Source organism: Mastigoproctus giganteus, chromosome 9, assembly GCF_048544385.1.
Source record: "Mastigoproctus giganteus isolate SK-2022 chromosome 9, ASM4854438v1, whole genome shotgun sequence".
Lineage (NCBI taxonomy): Eukaryota > Metazoa > Arthropoda > Arachnida > Uropygi > Thelyphonidae > Mastigoproctus > Mastigoproctus giganteus.
Window position 1 is genome coordinate 71355841 of NC_143583.1, and position 19091 is coordinate 71374931.

Consider the following 19091-nt stretch of genomic DNA (forward strand, 5'->3'; position numbering starts at 1 on the left):
CACCATTCCCTCCAAATGCCTGTCCAGTTCCTCCTTAAATTTATTCAACCTATCAACTTCCACAACGACAGATGGAAGTTTGTTCCAGCAATTAACCACCCGCTGGCTAAAGGCAAATTTCCGCACATCTATTCTACATCTGTCCTTTCTTAATTTGAATTTATGCCCCCTTAGGTTCGTAATCTGAACAAGTGGAAGGATCCCATCAGAATTCAGCATGCTGAACCCATTCAAGGCCTTATACACCTCATTCAGATCACCGCGCAGGTGCCTGGTCTCCAGCCACTGCAATTTGCAGAACTTAAGCCTCTCTTGATAAGAGGATCCCTTCATTCCCCTCACCAATCTTGTTGCCCTTCTCTGTACACGCTCAAGTAAATCTACATCCTTCCTAAAATGAGGCCTCCAGACCTGTACGCAGTACTCAAGGCGTGGCCTGACCATTGCCTTATACAGAGGGATAATCACCTCCTTTTCCCTGCTAGCAAAATTCCTATATATCATTGACAAAACCCCATGACCTGCCCTGGCAGCCTGTCTGCATTGCTCAGAAAACTTCATATCTGCCTGCACAATTACTCCCAGGTCTTTTTCATTTTCTACCACCTTAAGTGTAGTACCCACAGTTGGTACGTTTCTCTGGGGTTACTTCTACCCATATGCAGTACTTTGCATTTGTCAAGGTTAAACTTCAGTTGCCACTTCTTAGCCCATCTGCTCAAATTATCCAGATCCTGTTGCAGTAGCACACTGCCATTACTGTCATTAACAACCCTGCCAACCTTTGTATCATCTGCAAACTTCGACATTAAGCCTGATATACCTTCATCAATATCATTGATAAATAAACAAAACAACAGTGGACCTAACACTGAACCCTGTGGGACACCACTAATAACATTAGTCCAAGAAGAGCAGCACCCATTGATTAACACCCTCTGTCTTCTCCCACTTAACCATCCTTTTATCCATTGTAGCAACTTACCCTTAATACCATTCTGCTCCAATTGGTACAATAGTCTTCCATGCGCAACAGTGTCAAAAGCTTTCCTGAAATCCAAATATATGATATCAAAATTATTTTTTGCATCCAGTTCCTTTGTAACCACATCATAATATCCTATCACATTTGTCAGACAAGACTTTCCCTTAACAAACCCATGCTGTGTCTGAATTATTGCTGCAGTCTTGTCTAGATGATCCTGCAATGCATCTTTAACCAGCGACTCCATTATTTTACCCGGAACAGAAGTTGGTCTGTAATTACCCGTGTCACCCTTCGATCCCCCTTTGTGAATTGGGGATACATTTGCACATCTCCAGTCCGTGGGACCCTCACCTGAATCCAAGGATGCTCTCATAATTATGGATAAGGGTTTGCTTAGTTGCTTTGCCGCCTCCTTTAATATAACTGGATAGATCCCATCCACCCCAGGTGCTTTTCTTACGTTTAACTTCAACAGTTTCTCTTCCACTTTGCTCTCATTTATTACAAAATCATTAAGTATCCTGCTACAATTTGATAACCTTCTGCCATTTTCAAACCTTAATAATTCCTCACGTGTGAATGTAGATGCAAAATACTCATTCAGTTTGTTTGCTATCTGAGCAGGATCATCAACAGTCGAACCATCAATGTCAAGTGGACCAATCAGATTCATCCCCTTCCTTTTAAAGTTTATATAAGTAAAAAAATCCTTGCTGTTTTTCTTAGCATCTTTTGGCAAGGATTTCTCGTAATCTGCCTTCGCCTGCCTAACCTCCTTTGTAACTTGTTTTAACGTATCATTTCGTAATTTATTCGCATAAGGAGAATTGGTAAAGAAGAAATCCTACTGACTGAATAAAAGGTAATTCTTTATTTATTTCTAAAATATTAATAGAACGTAGGAAAAATTGAGCTTATGTAAGCTCTCATTTATGTAGTTTTTACACAATATATTACCTGTCTCCCTGAGAATAGTCACCGACACTATTGTCAGGGAGACACTGGAGAAAGAGCAAGAAGAAACAAAGTCCATAAATTTTTTAAACTTTAAACTTAAGAGGGAGGGGGAAAATATTAATTTCAGTATTGACACCATTGACGACACTATTGACTCCGACAGTCACTCCTGTGGGACCAGTGAATTCTGCCTTGGAGATTGCTGTTGTTTTGCCTGATGCACAAGACTGAGCTCTGGCGTTGAGTTGGGGAGCTGAGAGCTTTATGGGTCTTCTATTTTAATTCCTTCAAGGGCATCTACCCTACTCTTCATATTCTCATAGATGCCCATCAGATGGCTGAGTTGGCACCTAATTTCTTGACACACTCACTGCATCTAGCACACACACAAAGACATCCTCCTTGGCTAGATCGTGTCCTTCTCCACAAAGTTCCGCAAACATTTCACAAGTTGCATATTTTTTCAGGCTGTGATGCGTTGAGAATTGCCCCCCTTGGTTATTCCCCGAGTCACAGCACTCCTGCTACTTTGTTCCTGTTGCTTTGCTGCTCTAGTCTGGGACATGTTATTAAAATTAACAATGAAAATTAGTAAAATTAATAAATTTAATTAATTAATTATCAGTACTACACCATCTAATAGATTCCTAAATGCAGTAATATGTTTTATGCTATCTAGTTTTACGTTAAAGCTATATACCTATTTATATACAAATTAAAAATTTAGATTTCCCTACCGCTCACTTTATATGAAAACAATGGCTGCAAGATTCTAACGAAACAACAGTTTTGCGTATATTAAGTAGGTTGCTACTTAATATATGCAAAATTTCAGTCTGTTTGACTCAGATGTTACCTGATTATTATCTGTTCCATCAGTGTTTTATACTCTCAGGTAGCAAGGCCAGGTTATTATACCTGAGAGAGAATGTCTGTGACAGCCTCAAGGACCAACTTATATTGCTGATGTGGATGCTGGGAGTTGAAAGTACATTTGTTATTCCCATTGTTACATTTTGAATATGATTAAGAATTGAATTTTTATTTTCTTTATTTTAAGAAAATATTTTAAATACACATTCATTAGTATAACTTTTTGATAGTGATTAGCATATTTTTAAATATTATTTTTTACCACCATTGTCTGTAGGTTGAACAGTTGGAGTCAATTAGCCATGATGCAATAATCCCTTCTCTCTCAACCATTCCTGCAGAAGATACCAAAGAGCATCTTGAAGCAAATGCAATGTTAATTCAAGTTATAGAGGTGATTTTTATTTCTTGTTTTATTGTTAGCCCTGCAGCAAGTGTTTAAAAGAAAGTCACATGTGCAGACACATTGCAGTACTATGTAGTACTACATGCAATGCAATGGAAAAGGCAAGAAATAATTTAAAATAGCACACATTATACAAGTAGTTCCTGACTTTACAAGTTAATTCGTTCTTAGCGCCACTCATAAAGCGAAAACTCATAAAGCAGGAATTTATTTCCCATATACAATGTTAAAAACAGGTTTAAGTTCTCAACAATGAAATTGGTTAATAATTAATTTATGTTTAAACAATGATTGATTTATCCAAAGAAATGAAAACATAGCCTGTAAAATCAAACAAATTATAATAATAAAGAAATTATTTACGACTTACAAATGTTACTTACAGATGTTAAAGAATGTTTATTCTTCATCATTAACGACTAAATGCACACTCGTTGATTACTCATTATTGGCTTAGCACTCGTTGTTTTGTTGCACAAGAAATGCTTCTTCAGAAATGCTTCAAGTGGCGTTTATTTTCAAGATAATCTTCTCTTTTCTTTATAAATTTCATGATAGCATGCATAGTATTTTTTAACGGCACGCACAAATTGCAACTAACTAACATGATATATGCAAGTGAGATTGCAACTAACATGATTCGTGTGGAGTAACAAGTTTACGAAGTTTAAAAAAAAGGAATGAAGAGAAGATTCTGAAAATTTATTTATGTTTTTTATACGATTGAAGATTTCAGTTAAGGGAGAACACATTTCACAATAATAAAGTAAAAACCCACACAATTCCCCAACTATCGGTATTTTCGCAAATGCTATGACATTGAGTTTACTACCTATTTATAATTGATTGCACTAACAGAAAAGCCCAATAAACCGGAAACTGCAAATTATTTTTATTGTTTTATGGTTGTGATCTCCAGAAATGTACTTTAGAAAAATATCACAAAGGCATTCAAAATTGATTCTTATAACAGAACATATGATAATGATGAAACTGTAGTGCATTTTAATGATTTGAATTGGTAACTAATACAATTTACATTATAAAAATTACCTTTTAGAGAGATAAATAGCTTAGTTATATAGTGAAAATTTCAACTTCCAAGGTCTTGGAACGAATAACTAAAAAACAATGTGTTATTGGGTTCACATTATAATATTTTCACAATACGATGGTGTCTCTGGAATGGATTACTATTGTAAAGTGGGGTACACTGTATTGTATAGCTATGTGCGTGGTTTGAAATGTGGTATTTATGAATGTTTAACATTCATTTTTTGCAATTAATGTTCATATTTTCAATTTTGTTGATACTTAAAAAAAAAAAAAAAAACTCATGAAGCGTGAACTGCCTGTAATTACTTTTTTTTTAAAAAATTTTTTAATAATTGACTATCCAATGTAGCAACAGAATATCTGTTACTACATTTTGGATAGTCAGAACAAGTAAGGCGCCTCCGTAGCCAGGTGGGAAGGAGCAGCAGTGCGTAGCACACGCTTCTTGATTAGACCGTGGTTCGAGCCCGTCACCACCAAATATGGAGGATGTGGAAAGGTCAGGGAATGACCACCGCATATCCCGGAGCAATATGGCCTTAGTTGCTAATGCTCCTAAAAACCAAATAACAACAACAACAACAACAGAACAAGTAATGTGTTTAATTACAGCAGGTACTTTTTTTCTTTAACAGTGAGGTAACAGTGGGCTTATTATCCTTAACATTGAAGTAATACCAGGCTTATTGCCTTTAGCAACAGCAGGCTTATTATCTAAAACAAATTATTTCCTGTCTAACTAACTTCCAGTGTAGAGATGGAATTACAGACTGAGAAAATCAGTGCAGAAACCAAAACTCTATAGGAAACTTATACATGAATAGGTGTATTTTTTACACCATCATTGATTTTACAGTTATACTTTTCCATTTAAAAAATAATTAGTGACACCCATTGAAATCAAGTTTGAAATGCTGGCACATTAAAATTCACACTGACATATTTCTGACAGACATTTTAATATTTAATTTTAAGGGGTAATGATGAACAGGATGCAATAGCACACCTGCTGCATGGTTAAATATAAATTAGTTATTGTAAAATTATGCTTTACTAGAATAAGGAAGTCATCAAACTTGGTATGATTATAATAAAATAGGATACTCACCTAAAGGAGATTGATATAGTGTAAGTAATTTATATTATTTTTATTATATCAATCTTAATGACATTTAGAAACAATTTACAAGAAAATTATTTAAATATCACTGATTTCATAGTAATAAAAGAGAGAAATTTAAAAGCAATTTTTAACATTAATTGAATAACAATTGGTTTTTAATTTATGAAATATAGGAGGACTTTCTCTTCCTCCCTGCTCAATAAATGCAGTAGTTTTTAATGTTCATGGCAAAAAAAAAGCTTCACTTTTCCATGGATTGATTTATTTTAACAGAATAAATTGTAATTTATTCATTGTTTTTCAGGTTAACTTTTATTTATGTAGTGAGAAAGAATATGCTATATGTTACCCAACGTTATGCATTAAAACAAAATTGCATGTCTGTTATGGAAAATTCAAACAAATAGTTAACCTTGTTTTGTCATGAAAGAGTATTTCTTTTGCTGATTCATCTGTCCCTGTGGATATGTGGTGGTGTATAAATTTATATGGCATTCAGTACCTTTCAGCTTTATGCTCTAAAAATTCTGTGCGCTTTTTATATGTGACAATAAAATTACTGGACTGGGCTGTTGGGGTCATGGAAAATCTGCAACAGAAACATATGAAATGTTAAAAACTGTTTTAAAAAAAAAAAAATTAATAATGGCTGCAACTTTTACCTCTAACACTGAATAACATCATAAATTCTATTTGGCAAAACAAATAATTAAGGTTTTATAGAAAGATTAATAAAAATTTTTGTAATCCTTGAACCGAATGCACTGGTGATTTTGATAACTCATGATGGATAATTTACCAAATATTTTTCATTGGGTTAAAGTCTGGTGATGTAGCCAGCTGCTCCAGATGCACAATTTTGATTTTTTAAACCAATTAATAACAATCAGTAATGTCAGCCTAAATGCCAACAGTAATACATTACTGTTGGCATTTAGACAGCCTTTGCCAATTGCAATTCGATCCAGATTACCCTTTGGAGATACATTTTAAAAGTGAGGAAATACTGTTCTCTGTGACCTTTCTTCAGCCAGTTAAAGCTACTGGCTGTTCATTGTTTGGCTCGATGTATAAAATAGCAATGTTTTACTATGCTAACCTTTTCTTGCTTGATTATCCCAAAATGTGTCATTTGCAACTTTTTTTGTCACTGCTTTATGTTAAATACCATCAGCATGTTGAGCTACTTCAACTTGGCTTTTTTTTTTTTTTTTACAAACTTAACCTTTTTATAAAAAATTAGTTTTCTACCTATGACTGCATTATTACTGGTAATTTCTGCTATCATGAGCATTATTTATATGGATAAGTTATGAAACATGATTTCTTTCTTGCAAAAATAAAAAATATCTGCTCTTTGATAGAAATCAGACTTCTAGGCAAGATTGTATATCTTTTTTTGGGGATTATCCTGACTTATAATTTCTTTTGGCTTCCTCTGTATGAAAAAACTGGATTTTCTTTTTCACTTTCAGCTTAATTTTCTTCTGAATTGATTCTGTACAAATTCCAAATCCACTACTGTAGATTATCGTTCTCACATATGAGGTGGTGCCTCTGAAACCTATCTCAAACTTCTAGACTCTATCCAAAAGAGGGAAGTCAGGGTAATTAATAATCTCCCACTCACTACTTCTGTTTCTCTCACACACATTAACGTTTAGTTTCTGCTGCATGCCTTCTCTGCAGATGTTTCCACACGCACTGTTCTTCCAAATTTGCATCTGTAATTCCATCTCTTTGTTCCAAACCAGTCTGAACACGCACCTTCACTAGTCCACATACATTCATTACCCAACTCCAAACTTACAGAGCTAACTTTTTCTCTTCCTCATTTATTCCTTCTTGAAAGAGAAGGTAGGATAAATTCCTTCACATGTGTTTTCTAAAAATCTTTTAATAATATAGCATAATCGTTGAATGACTTATGTAAAATGCTGTAGTGAAGTGTAGTCATTATATACTTTCCTTAAAATTTCTTATTTTGTCTTCAAAGTGAGTTTTTGCCATGATCATTCTTTCCTTTTCTTCAGCCCTGTGAAAACAGTCAATGTGATATTTGAATACTGTAAACAAAAATTTTTGAATGAAGGATACCAAACTACAAATCTTTGGAAAATAAAGGACTAATTTGTTTGAGGACACAACATAATAAATGCAAAATCACTTCAAAGTAAATTGAGTGTGTCAGTATAAAAGACTTGGTGAATTTCACATCCATACTTTTCAATTAGCAGTTCTCTGAGTGGGTACAGTTTATCTTGCCAGTCATTTTGAAACCATTTAAAGCCAATATAGCTGGAGAAAGTGAGTAAACTAGTATCCAGTTAATGTTGCTTTTTTTTTGAATGAAACAATCTGACAAAGATTTAAGAAGATATTTTGGCGGGGGGGGGGAGCACCACGTAAAAAAGTTTATTGGTTGAAAATGTTAGAAATGGGACTATAAATGACAAATTTGTCATTCCAGTACCATTGAAGTATAACCCCACAACCTTTACTACTTGACCTGTGTAAGGGTATGCACACCCCAGTATTAGAGGTTAAATTACATGTAAGCTAAGCTTTGTTATGTTTTTAATAGGAAGTTTTCTTCCACACTGTTCGGTACTTTGAAGAAAAACTCAGACCATTTCTGGTGACACTGTTTAAAACGGCATTATCAACTTTATCATAAACTGTAGTATTAATACAACAGTTCCTGAGTACTATCAAATTGTAGTATTGCATTTGTTTCATGGTTATTAGTGTTTATTTTCCATAATAGTCTTGCAGTATCAACAATTTAGGTTGACTTGTGATAAAAAGGTTGCCCTACATTTACAAACTTTAAGGTTCAAGATTTCATTAAACACCTTTCTGCCACTGAAGCAGTTAGATGATCTTGGCTGTAGGTTAAGAATGCTCACCCTGTCGGAGAAATGCCACCATAATCCATTGTACACTTAGATGAATATAGATGCCTGCATGAGGAGCAGATGTTAAGTTGCTGTTCATAAAATGTCTGTGGAAATGAGAAATTTTGATCTCCTGTGTTGTGTTTCTAAAAAAAAAAACTATATTCCAGAACTGCACTATATTCCAGTGCTGTTCCACCAAACTGTTATCAAGAAATTTGAGGCCTTCATTTGACAATATAAGCTGATTCAAAACAATAAAATTGATTCTGCTATTTGGAAATGCTTTCTCATACTAATTTCTAGTGATTTTATTTAATTTTTGCGATTTTCCACTTCTACTATATTTCTCTCTCCCCAGACTGGTGCTGGTAATGATATGAGGGAAAAATTTCACTTTATGATGAACAGAATGGACCTTTGCAAGATACTGATTTTGATCTTTATGGTGACAGCTTTAAATGGTAAATAGTACTTAAAAATTATGGGACATTAGTCAAGTACAGTGACATTTTGGACTTGTTTGGTGGAAAATTATCTTATTTGGTACAAGCTTGTACTGTATTTAATTATTCACCTGGTATAATTTAAAATAGGATAACAAGTTAACATTGTAGTATATTGATATATTTTGCGTTAAATATCATTATATTAGCAATGATATTTTACTAAAATTGATGTATGGGTTTGGATACATGATTTGACTGAAATTCTTTTATCATGCTTTTTAGTGTTATCCATTAAAGTACTGATAGTACAACTTGAATACCATAAGAAATACATTTTCAATATATCTATATATTGGTTGTGATATATTGTTAGTATCTATATATGATTTTCTTTTACTGTATGTTTGTTATATCAATTTATTTTATTTTATTCCATGCATGGGCTGCAAAAGTGGTTACTATGGTAGGGAAGACACCACCACACTTTACGATTGATAACTGGTAATAAAGTCTGATGGCAAGTATTTAAACCATACATGTGAAGATTTCAGAACTTTCTGAAATTTCTTTCAAGCCAGGCAGGTCAAACTTCAGTGAAAGTGCTCAGACGTGTGTTTTAGCAGTTTCTGCTTATACCACAACTTGCCACTAATGAGTTAATTATGAAAGTAGACACAAACTTAAAGTTTGTGTCTGCTTGTGTCTGTGTTGCTGCGTGCGTAGGGTGGCCTTAGCAGTGTAGTTTAAGCATATGCTCAAGCCTTCATGGCTAAAGTTGGCCTCTGTCATTGACAGACCAAAGCATCTTCAAGACAGAAATTGAATGTAAAAATGCATGTATTCCTTAGGTTATTTCAATGCTTGCAATGAAATATAATCCCACAATATTTTTTATTTCCCTTTTAGGTTTCTCTAAAGGGAAAGTAATAAAGGTTGTGGATGTAAATTCTGAATTGTAGGAATAATAGTAAAACTTAATGACATTGAATTATTTAATGCTATTGCATTAGATTTTCACTGTAAATTTTTAATTTTTGTTATAGTGCTTTATTAGGTTATGAAATACATATCAAAATTATGGCATTAAAGTAGTGAAATATTATGAAATAGAAATTTATATTCTCTTGCCTTAAAAGTAACTGATCCAACATTTTTAGTAGTATTTTTTCTTTTTGTTTTAGGAATATAATAAACAGCAGAAGTTGATAAAGAAATTGGAGGGACATTTGGAAAGCTGGCAGTGTAACTATTCAACAGTCCGACATCAACTTGGATTGCTCTATCAAGAACATGCACAAAAAATGAAAGATTTTGAAAAGAACCAAAATAAACTTGAAGAAGAAAATCTGAAATGGCAGGAAAGAATATCTATAGATAAAATGAAAATTGAAGAACTGGAAGTGAGATTTTACATTAATATTAATGATTAAGTTGATATATTTATTGTACCAATCTCTCAAACTATTCAGATATCCATTTGACACAAATTAGAATGTTTAGAGCAAGTAGCAGCAGCACTCCGAAACATGACATAGAGACACTGCGGATGCATGTTGTAGCCATATTGGGTTGCCGTGCCAAACTGATTGAGTTTCACAGAAGTTCAGTTGACAGATGCCATAGCAGTCATGTATCATTCTGTGCAGCAGTACATTTGAGCTATTCAAGGTCAGCTGCAGCTGCATAAAGAGGAAAAAGTGAAAAGGACACAACAGTCAAATGACAGTTTAGTGGGCCAACAACACTTATGGAAAAGGTATTAACATACCTTGAATAGCATGGTTATGTGAATTCAAAAAACTTACCTCTACAAATACCAAGGAGGCCCATACACTAACAGGAGTGACTGTAAGTGCTTCTTCTTCTTCTGGCCATAGGAATTTGCACAAGCTTGCTGTTCATGATACAGCTATGGAGCTGTCGCTCTACCTTGGAGACCAAAATGAAGTTCCAGAAATTGTATCTGCAAATAGATTAGAGGTTCATACACTAACAGGAGTGACTATAAGTGCGTCATATGGAGTTGCACAATCTTGATGTCTTTACAGAGCTATAGCACTGTAAAGGAGACTCAAGTAGACAAGTTCAATGTAATGTCCATAAATACTAGAAGTAATATGGAGCTGTACTTTACCTAGCATTACTGCTTTTAGTTATTATATATTTCCTGTATTTCCTATTTTGAAACATGTCTTATAATGTCGTATATTCCAGGCTAGATTAACCCTCATGCAAAGCACACATGGGTGTGGGGCCCAGATGACAAAGGGGACTCACAGTTGACTGATCCTTTATCCAAAGTTGGCATTAGGCATATGTGCCATACAATGCCTCACACAATCAAATTATTTCTGTTATGTAATGGAAATACAATACAAACACTCACTGAGTTACATGCAAACAAAGTGGTTGCTCAAAATTAAATTTTATCAGTACGGTCTTTGATTTATTTTTCTGGTCAAATACAAATGCATTAAAGCTGTATTGATGTTTTGGCATTAGTAGTACCATATGATGCAAGAAAGAAAGCATATACAGCAGTTTCATGATACAAACATGATAGTCTAAAAGTATTCATTGAGTCAGATTATTCTTCACGTAAGAACTGCTGGGCTGGGAAACTTTTCATCATTAATTAACAGTGACTTGCAACATTACTGACTGGTAATTTTGCTTTAGAGAAAAAAATCTTAAGTATCATAAATCAATTACAACTGCCAGATATAAATTTTTATTTTGGGTGGTTGTAATCAATTTATTCATTTATATTTTCATTTATTTATTCATTATTAATTCTGTTTATTTATAAAATAGAAACTTTATAATAATTACTGTTATTGTAAAACAAGTACAGTCATCCCTCGATTTGTGCAGTTTTTATTGTGAGGTTTCTCTATTGCGCGGTCAGGTATGTACTACCAAAAGTTTAGATTGCTCAGTGAGTTTTGTTACTTGCACAATTTTTGTTTAAGAAGCTTCAAAAATAGGAATGAAGAGCAGATTTTGAAAAGTTATTTATGTTTTTTAGATGATTGAAGGGGAAACTCATTTCACCATAATAATGTAAAATCCCACAGAATTCCAGCTTTTGGGATTGTCACAAATGCAATAAGATCGAATTTACTACCTGTTGATTGACTAACAGAAAAGCCATTGGGCTTTTCTGTTAGTGCAATCAATAAAAACAATTTGCACTTTCCAGTGCAAATTGTTTTTATTGTTTTATGGTTATGACCTCCAGAATGTGCTTTAGAAATATATCACAAAGGCATTCAAAACTGATTCTTATAACTAAACATAGCAATAAACAGTGGTGTGTTTGTGCGGTTATTTTTGAAACAATTTCCTAATTCGGGAACCCCCTTCATCAGTTATCCTATGTTAACTGTTCAGACAGAATCTTTTCTGGTTCACACAAAAGTGTTTTAATGGCAATGCTTACCATTTAAAGTGTGTTAAACGGTAAGCATTGCTTTTGCTGATTTAATATTTCTTGTCTGTCTGTATAAAGTGTATGTTTAATTAGCATCTAAAATGAAGAAAGCTACAGCAAATGTAGCTTTTTTCATTTTAGGAATTTGGAGAATATCCTTGGCAGGTTGCAATTCTGTTGAAAGTGGCTCCAGGAAATAATCTTTACGTATGTGGAGGAACCCTCATCTCCAGTCAGTGGATTGTAACTGCAGCTCACTGCTTGAAGAAACATGATACTCCAGAGCTAAAAGTTCGCTTGGATGACTGGGATGTCCACAGAGATGATGAATTCTATCCTTATGTGGAAAAGTACGTTGTCGACGTATTTATTCATCCCGAATACTATCCTGGTAATCTAAACAGCGATTTAGCCCTTTTATGTACTGACTCTCCGGTGGACACAAGACAACTCCACATCTCCTCAGCCTGTCTGTCTGAACCCCAAGAAAACCTTGTTGGTCAGAAGTTTTGGATGTAGTAGTAGTAGTGGCATGTGATGCAAGAAAGCAAGTTTTGAGCTTATGCAGTATCAGCCAAAAAAAAAAATCACACTATTCACTTCAAATGCCTTTCCAGTTCCTCCTTAAATTTATTTAACCTATCAACTTCCACAATGACAAGTTCCAGTCAATATCTGGGAAGTTAAAATCCCCCATTATAAGACATTCTGATTTACTTGCCCACTCTATTTCTCTGTACAATTGTTCATTATACTCATTTGAGTCATTAGGCCTATAACACACTCCTACTCTTATTTTTGCTTTCACAGTGCTTATGTCACGCCACACTGACTCAACAGTGCATTATTCATCTATATCAACTGGATGCACTTCCTTTGATTTTATGTTTTTCTTAATTAACAGCATAACACCTCCTCCCTTTCTATCCTGTCTATCCTTTCTGTACACATTGTACTCCCCAAATTCCAGTTCTGCATTCCTAATATCAGTGTGACACCACGTCTCTGATATCCCAACAATATCCGCCTTTGATGTCTTGACCAACACTTCAAATTCATCAAATTTATTTACTATACTTCTAGCATTGGTATACATGCAAGTATACATGCACATATTCTTATTCTTAGTTACCCTAACACATCCCATATACCCACCTGTTTCACAATGACTGCCATCAGTCCCTGAAACCCCCAGCATCCTTCGCTCCAGGTCTTGTTCAAGAATCACCTTCACCTCTGCCTGCAGCTACTTTTAACCTTTTAGTCTGTGAATCCCCCCCAAGATAGTAGTTTTCCAATCCACCTAACACTGCCTCGATAGCATCAGCAAATATTCTTGCACCCTTTCTATTTAAGTTTATCCCATCCCTGTAGAAGCAGTCTCTTCTACAAGCACAGACCATGCTGAAAAAAAATTCTACCCCTTGAGCCTTGCACATTTCCTCCAGGGCCGAATTGATTGACAAGGCTCTCATCATGTATTCCCTCCTATCGTGTCTGGGTAGAATTGCAGACACTTTCAAATTTAACTCTAACTTGCGACTTTTTTGCAACATTGACCTGTACTTGTTAAGTAAATCTGCAAATCTCCTACTCTTAAAGTCATTGCTCCAATGTGTACAACAATATCACCCTTTGTGCCCTTAAAAGATGATATATGCTTTACAATGTCATCAACTTTTGCCCCTGGGAGACATACCCTGGTCCTGTTCTATCTATCCTTTTTGCACAATATATTCCCCAATCTCCCTGACAATAGAGTCACCAACAATAACTAGTTCCTTTGGGATCAGTGCATTCTGCCTTGGAGATTGCTGCTGTGTTGTCTGATTCCCAGGAGTGGGCTCTGGCGTTGAGTTGGGCAGCTGAGAGCTTGACAGGCCCCTCATATTAATTTCTTCGAGGGCATCTAACCTGCACCTCAAGCTCTCATAGATGCCCAGTAGAATGCTGAGTTGATGCCTAATTTCTAGACTCTCTGTGCACCTGGCGCACACAAAGACACCCTCTTTGGCTAGATCATGTTTTGTTCCAGAGAGTTTGGCAAACATTTCACAAGTTGCACATTTTTTTAGACTGTGATGCATTGGAGAATTGCCTCCCCCCCTCAGTTTTCCAGCGAGTCACAGCACTCCTGCCACTTTGTGCCCATTGCTTTGCTGCCCTAGTCTGGGGCCATGATATTTTAAATTAATAAGATCAATAAAGTTAATTAATTAATTGTCAATACTATGCTATCTAATAGAATCCTAAATGCAGTGATGCGTATTATGCTATATAATTATACGTTAGAGCTGCCTAGTTGCCACAATTAAAAATTTGAATTCCCTACTACTCTATACAAAAACAATTGCTGCAAGATTCGAACGAAATAACAGTTTTACATATATATTAAGTAGTAATTCACAAAAACTCTTTCTAAATTAAAAATAAAAATAACCAGCCTAACTATAGCTATAAGACTACGTATAAAGTACAATATAAAACAACAAGTAGGTAAATAAAAAGGCAAACACTTATTGCTTTTTCGGAGCCTGTAATTCACAGCTGTAATTTTTAAAGAGAGTCAGCGCCCTCTCCAAGGTCAAGGAGAGTTTCAAAGCATTTTGAAAGAAGTAGACTTCCAGTTCTTTCTCAAGGTGACTGTGAACATTGCTGGCGTCAAACTCAGCTTGGCCCTTCCTATCAGTTGCATTTAAGTTTCTGTGTGCTGGCAGTGAACTAGGAAAGGAAGCATGCATGGGGGGGGGGGGAGCGACAGTACACTGGTGTGCGATGTCCATGGTTTTTTTCTTTCCTCTAAATTTTAAATTTAAAATTTAAAATTTAGAGGAAAATTTTTTAAATTGTTCAGTTACAGAATGGCAAAAAGTTGTGACATTGGCCAAGAAATACAGCATTAATGAATCTAGCATTCGACAAATTAGAGGAAATGCTGAGAAAATTGAAAGTTTAGTTATCTTTTCCACATCATTGGCTGGGAAAAGCATTACAAAAGTGAGAAATCCTTTAGAGAAAACTGAAAAATTCCTTTCTTTTTGGATAGAAGATCTTAATCCAAAAAGAATGCCTCTTAGTTCAGATATTATTCTTGCCAAAGCTCTGCAAATTTTTAATCGCTTACAAGAAGAAGCTGGTCCATCCAATGCATTCGCATTAGCATTAGTAGAGGCATTTGATGCAAGAAAGCAAGCTTATGTAGCATCAACCAAAAAAGAAAAAAAAAAAAAACCCACTTCCACTTCACCCCTCTGTTCGTTCAAAATACCTGTCCAGCTGAGCCTTAAACTTATTTAGGCTATCAACCTCCACGACAAGGGATGGAAGTCTGTTCCACCAACCAACCACCCGCTGGCTAAAGGCAAATTTCTGCACGTCTATCCTACATCTGTCTTTCCTCAATTTGAATTTATGCCCTCTCAGGTGATTATTCTGAGCTAGAGGAAGAATCCCATCAGCATTGAGCATGCTCAAACCATTCAAGGCTTTATACACCTCTATCAGATCACCTCGCTGGTGCCTAGTCTCCAGACACTGTAATTTGCAAAACTTAAGCCTTTCTTCGTAAGAGCACCCCTTTGTTCCATTCACTAATCTTGTTGCCCTTCTCTGTACTCGTTGCAACAGCTCTACATCCTTCTTGAAATGAGGCCTGTATACAGTACTCTAGGTGTGGCCTGACCATTGCCTTATACAAGGGAATAATCACCTCCTTATCCCTGCTATAAAAATTCCTGTATATCATTGACAACACTCCATGAGCTACTCTTGCAGCCCATCTGCACTGCTCAGAGAACTTCATATCTGCCTGCACAACCACCCCCAGGTCCCTTTCATTCTCTACCACTGTCAGTGTAGTACCACAGAGTTGATACATTGCTCTGGGGTTGCTGTTTCCCATGTGTAGTACTTTACATTTGTCAATGTTAAACTTCATTTGCCACCTCTCAGCCCATCTGCTCAACCTTTCCAGATCCTGTTGCAGCAGCATAGTGTCAGTAGTGTCCTTGACAACCCTGCCAACCTTTGTATCGTCTGCAAACTTGGACATTAAGCTTGATATACCATCATCAATATCATTTATAAATACAGAAAACAATAATGGACCCAACACTGAGCCCTGAGGGACTCCACTAATAACATTAGTCCACGATGAGCAGTGTCCATTGATTACCACTCTCTGTCTTCTCCCCTCAACCACCCCTTTATCCATAGCAGCAATTTGCCTCCAATGTCACACTGCTCCAATTTGTGTAGCAGTCTTCCATGTGCAACAGTATCGAAAGCCGTTCTAAGATCAAAGTATATAATATCAAAGCTATTCCCTGCATCCAGTTCTTTTGTAACTGCATCATAGTATCCAATCAGATTGGTCAGGCAAGACTTCCCCTTAACAAAACCATGCTGTGTCCGAGCTATAACTGAAGTCTCGTCTAAATGATCCTGCAGTGCTTCTTTAACCAGTGCCTCCATTAATTTTCCTGGAACAGAAGTTAAGCTCACAGGTCTATAATTACTTGTGTCAGCCTTTGATCCTCCTTTGTGAATTGGGGTCACATTTGCACATTTCCAGTCTATGGGTGCCTCTCCTGAGTCCAAGGAAGCTCTCATAATTATGGCTAATGGTTTGCTTACTTCCTTTGCTGCCTCCTTTAATATAACTGGATAGATCCGATCCACCCCGGGTGCCTTTCTTGTGTTTATCTTCAACAGTTTCTCCTCCACTTTACTCTCAGTTATTTCAAGATTCTGTAGCTTACTGCTAGAGTTGAATACACCTCTGGCATTCCCCTCGCTGAATAACTCCTCATGTGTGAATGTCGATGCAAAATATTCATTTAGTTTGTTAGCTACCTGAGCAGGATCATCAACAGTTGACCCATCAATATCAAGTGGACCAATCTGATTCATCCCCTTCCTTCTAGAGTTTACATAAGTAAAGAACTCTTTGCTGTTTTTCTTTGCCTCCCTTGCCAAGGATTTCTCGTAATCTGTCTTCGCCTGCCTAACCTCCTTTGTAACTTGGTTGCATATAAACTTGCATCTATCATAGGCTTCTGTGTCATGTGTTAATTTGTAAGTATCTCATGCATTTTTCTTCTCTGCCATATGCCTCATTAGTTCATCTGACATCCATTTTGGCCTAAACCTTGAACAATATTTCTTAGTTGGTATGTAAAGCCTAGTAGCTTCCAAGATAAGTTCTTTGAATGCTTCCCATTTTGAATTTGCTGTTGGTAACATCATCAGTTGGTCCCACTGTATAGAATTTAAATACTGTCTCAGTCCATCGTAGTCGCCTTTACGGAAGCAATAACCCTTCCCTTTACCCCTAATGGTAGTTACCTCTTTGAGTAAATCCCACTTCAGCACACTGTGATCACTGCCACCTAGTGGTTCATTTATCTGCAGATTCTTAATGTGTGAAGAATCACTGCTGATAATCAAATCAAGAGTATTACTACCTTTAGTTGCCTCCCGAACATGCTGATGTAGAAAACAATCATCCAATAAATCCACAAAAGCCTTGCTAGTGTGTGAGTGACCAGCCCCCAAATTCCAGTCAATATCTGGGAAATTAAAATCTCCCATTATAAGACTCTCTGATTTACTGGCCCACTCTATTTCTCTGTACAGTTTCTTATTATACTCATCAGAGTCATTAGGCCTATAGCACACTCCTACTCTCAATTTTGATCTCCCAATGCTTATGTCATACCAAACTGACTCAACACTGCACTGTCCAGCGATGTTGACTGGCTTCACTTCCTTGGTTTTTATGTGTTTCTTAACTAATAGCATAACCCCTCCCCCCTTCCTGTCTTGTCTATCCTTTCTGTAGACGTTGTACTCCCCAAATTCCAGTTCTGCATCTCTTATATCTGTGTGACACCATGTCTCTGATATCCCAACAATATCTGCCTTTGATGTTTTGTGCAATACCTCAAATTCATCAAATTTGTTTACTAAACTCCTAGCATTGGTGTACACGCAAGTATACCTGCACCTGTTTCTATTCTTAGCTACCCTAACACAACCCATGTGTTTACTTGTACCGCAATGGCTCCCAGCAGTCTCTTCAATATCATGCATCTTGTTTTTCAGGCTTTTGCTCATTCTAATAGAAGCTCTGCAAGAATCTCTTTCACCTCTGCCAGTGGCTACTGTCAATCTATTGGTCTTTGTCTCCCCCCAAGCTAGCAGTTTTCCGACCCACCTAACACTACCTCAATAGCATCAGCAAATATTCTTGCACCCTTTCTATTTAAGTGTATCCCATCCCTGTAGAAGCAATCTCTCCTGTTAACAAGTACAGTCCAGGCTGAAAAAAATTCTACCCCTTGAGCCTTGCACAATCTTTCCAGGGCTGAATTGATCGACAAGGCTCTCATCATATACTCCCTCCTATCGTGTCTGGGCAGAATTGCAGACACTTTCAAATTCAACCCTAATTCTTGGCTTTTGTTCAACAGTGACCTGTACTTGTTAAGTAATTCTGCCCGTCTCCTACTCTTAATATCATTAGTGCCAACGTGTACAACTATATCACCTTTTGTGCCCTTAAAAGATGATATTTGCTCTACAACGTCATCAACCTTTGCCCCTGGCAGACATACCCTGGTCCTGTTCCACCTATCCTTTTTACAAAGCATGTTCCCCGTTTCCCTGACAATAGAGTCACCAACAACTACTAGTTCCTTCGGGACCAGTGCATTCTGCCTTAGGGGTTGCCTCTGTGTCACGTGATGCCCAAGTGCAAGCTCTGGCGTTGATGTGTGCAGCTGAGAGCTTGATGGGCCCCTCAATTTAGTTTCTTCGAGGTCATCCACCCTGTCCTTCAAGCTCTCATATAGGCCCACAAGAACGCTGAGTTGTTTTCTAAATTGTTTCCTGAGTTGTTTCCTGATA

General features: G+C 36.4%; 2 protein-coding genes across 2 annotated transcripts in view; both read left to right on the forward strand.

The window, feature by feature from the left end:
- Window positions 1-10786, forward strand: part of LOC150080436 (centrosomal protein of 290 kDa-like) — a 208716-nt gene extending 197930 nt beyond the window's left edge. The window contains exons 19-21 of the mRNA XM_090380691.1: window positions 3096-3212; window positions 9931-10149; window positions 10571-10786. Of these exons, the coding sequence (XP_090236817.1) occupies window positions 3096-3212; window positions 9931-10149; window positions 10571-10786 (552 nt within the window). The remainder of the gene's footprint in view (window positions 1-3095; window positions 3213-9930; window positions 10150-10570) is intronic.
- Window positions 10787-10937: 151 nt separating this feature from the next.
- The window catches only part of LOC150080437 (centrosomal protein of 290 kDa-like), a 386964-nt gene continuing 378810 nt past the window's right edge, over window positions 10938-19091 (forward strand). The window contains 8 exon segments of the mRNA XM_090380692.1: window positions 10938-10952; window positions 12324-12700; window positions 14218-14240; window positions 14766-14801; window positions 14804-14875; window positions 14878-14936; window positions 14939-14966; window positions 15037-15179. Coding sequence (XP_090236818.1) covers window positions 10938-10952; window positions 12324-12700; window positions 14218-14240; window positions 14766-14801; window positions 14804-14875; window positions 14878-14936; window positions 14939-14966; window positions 15037-15179 — 753 coding nt within the window.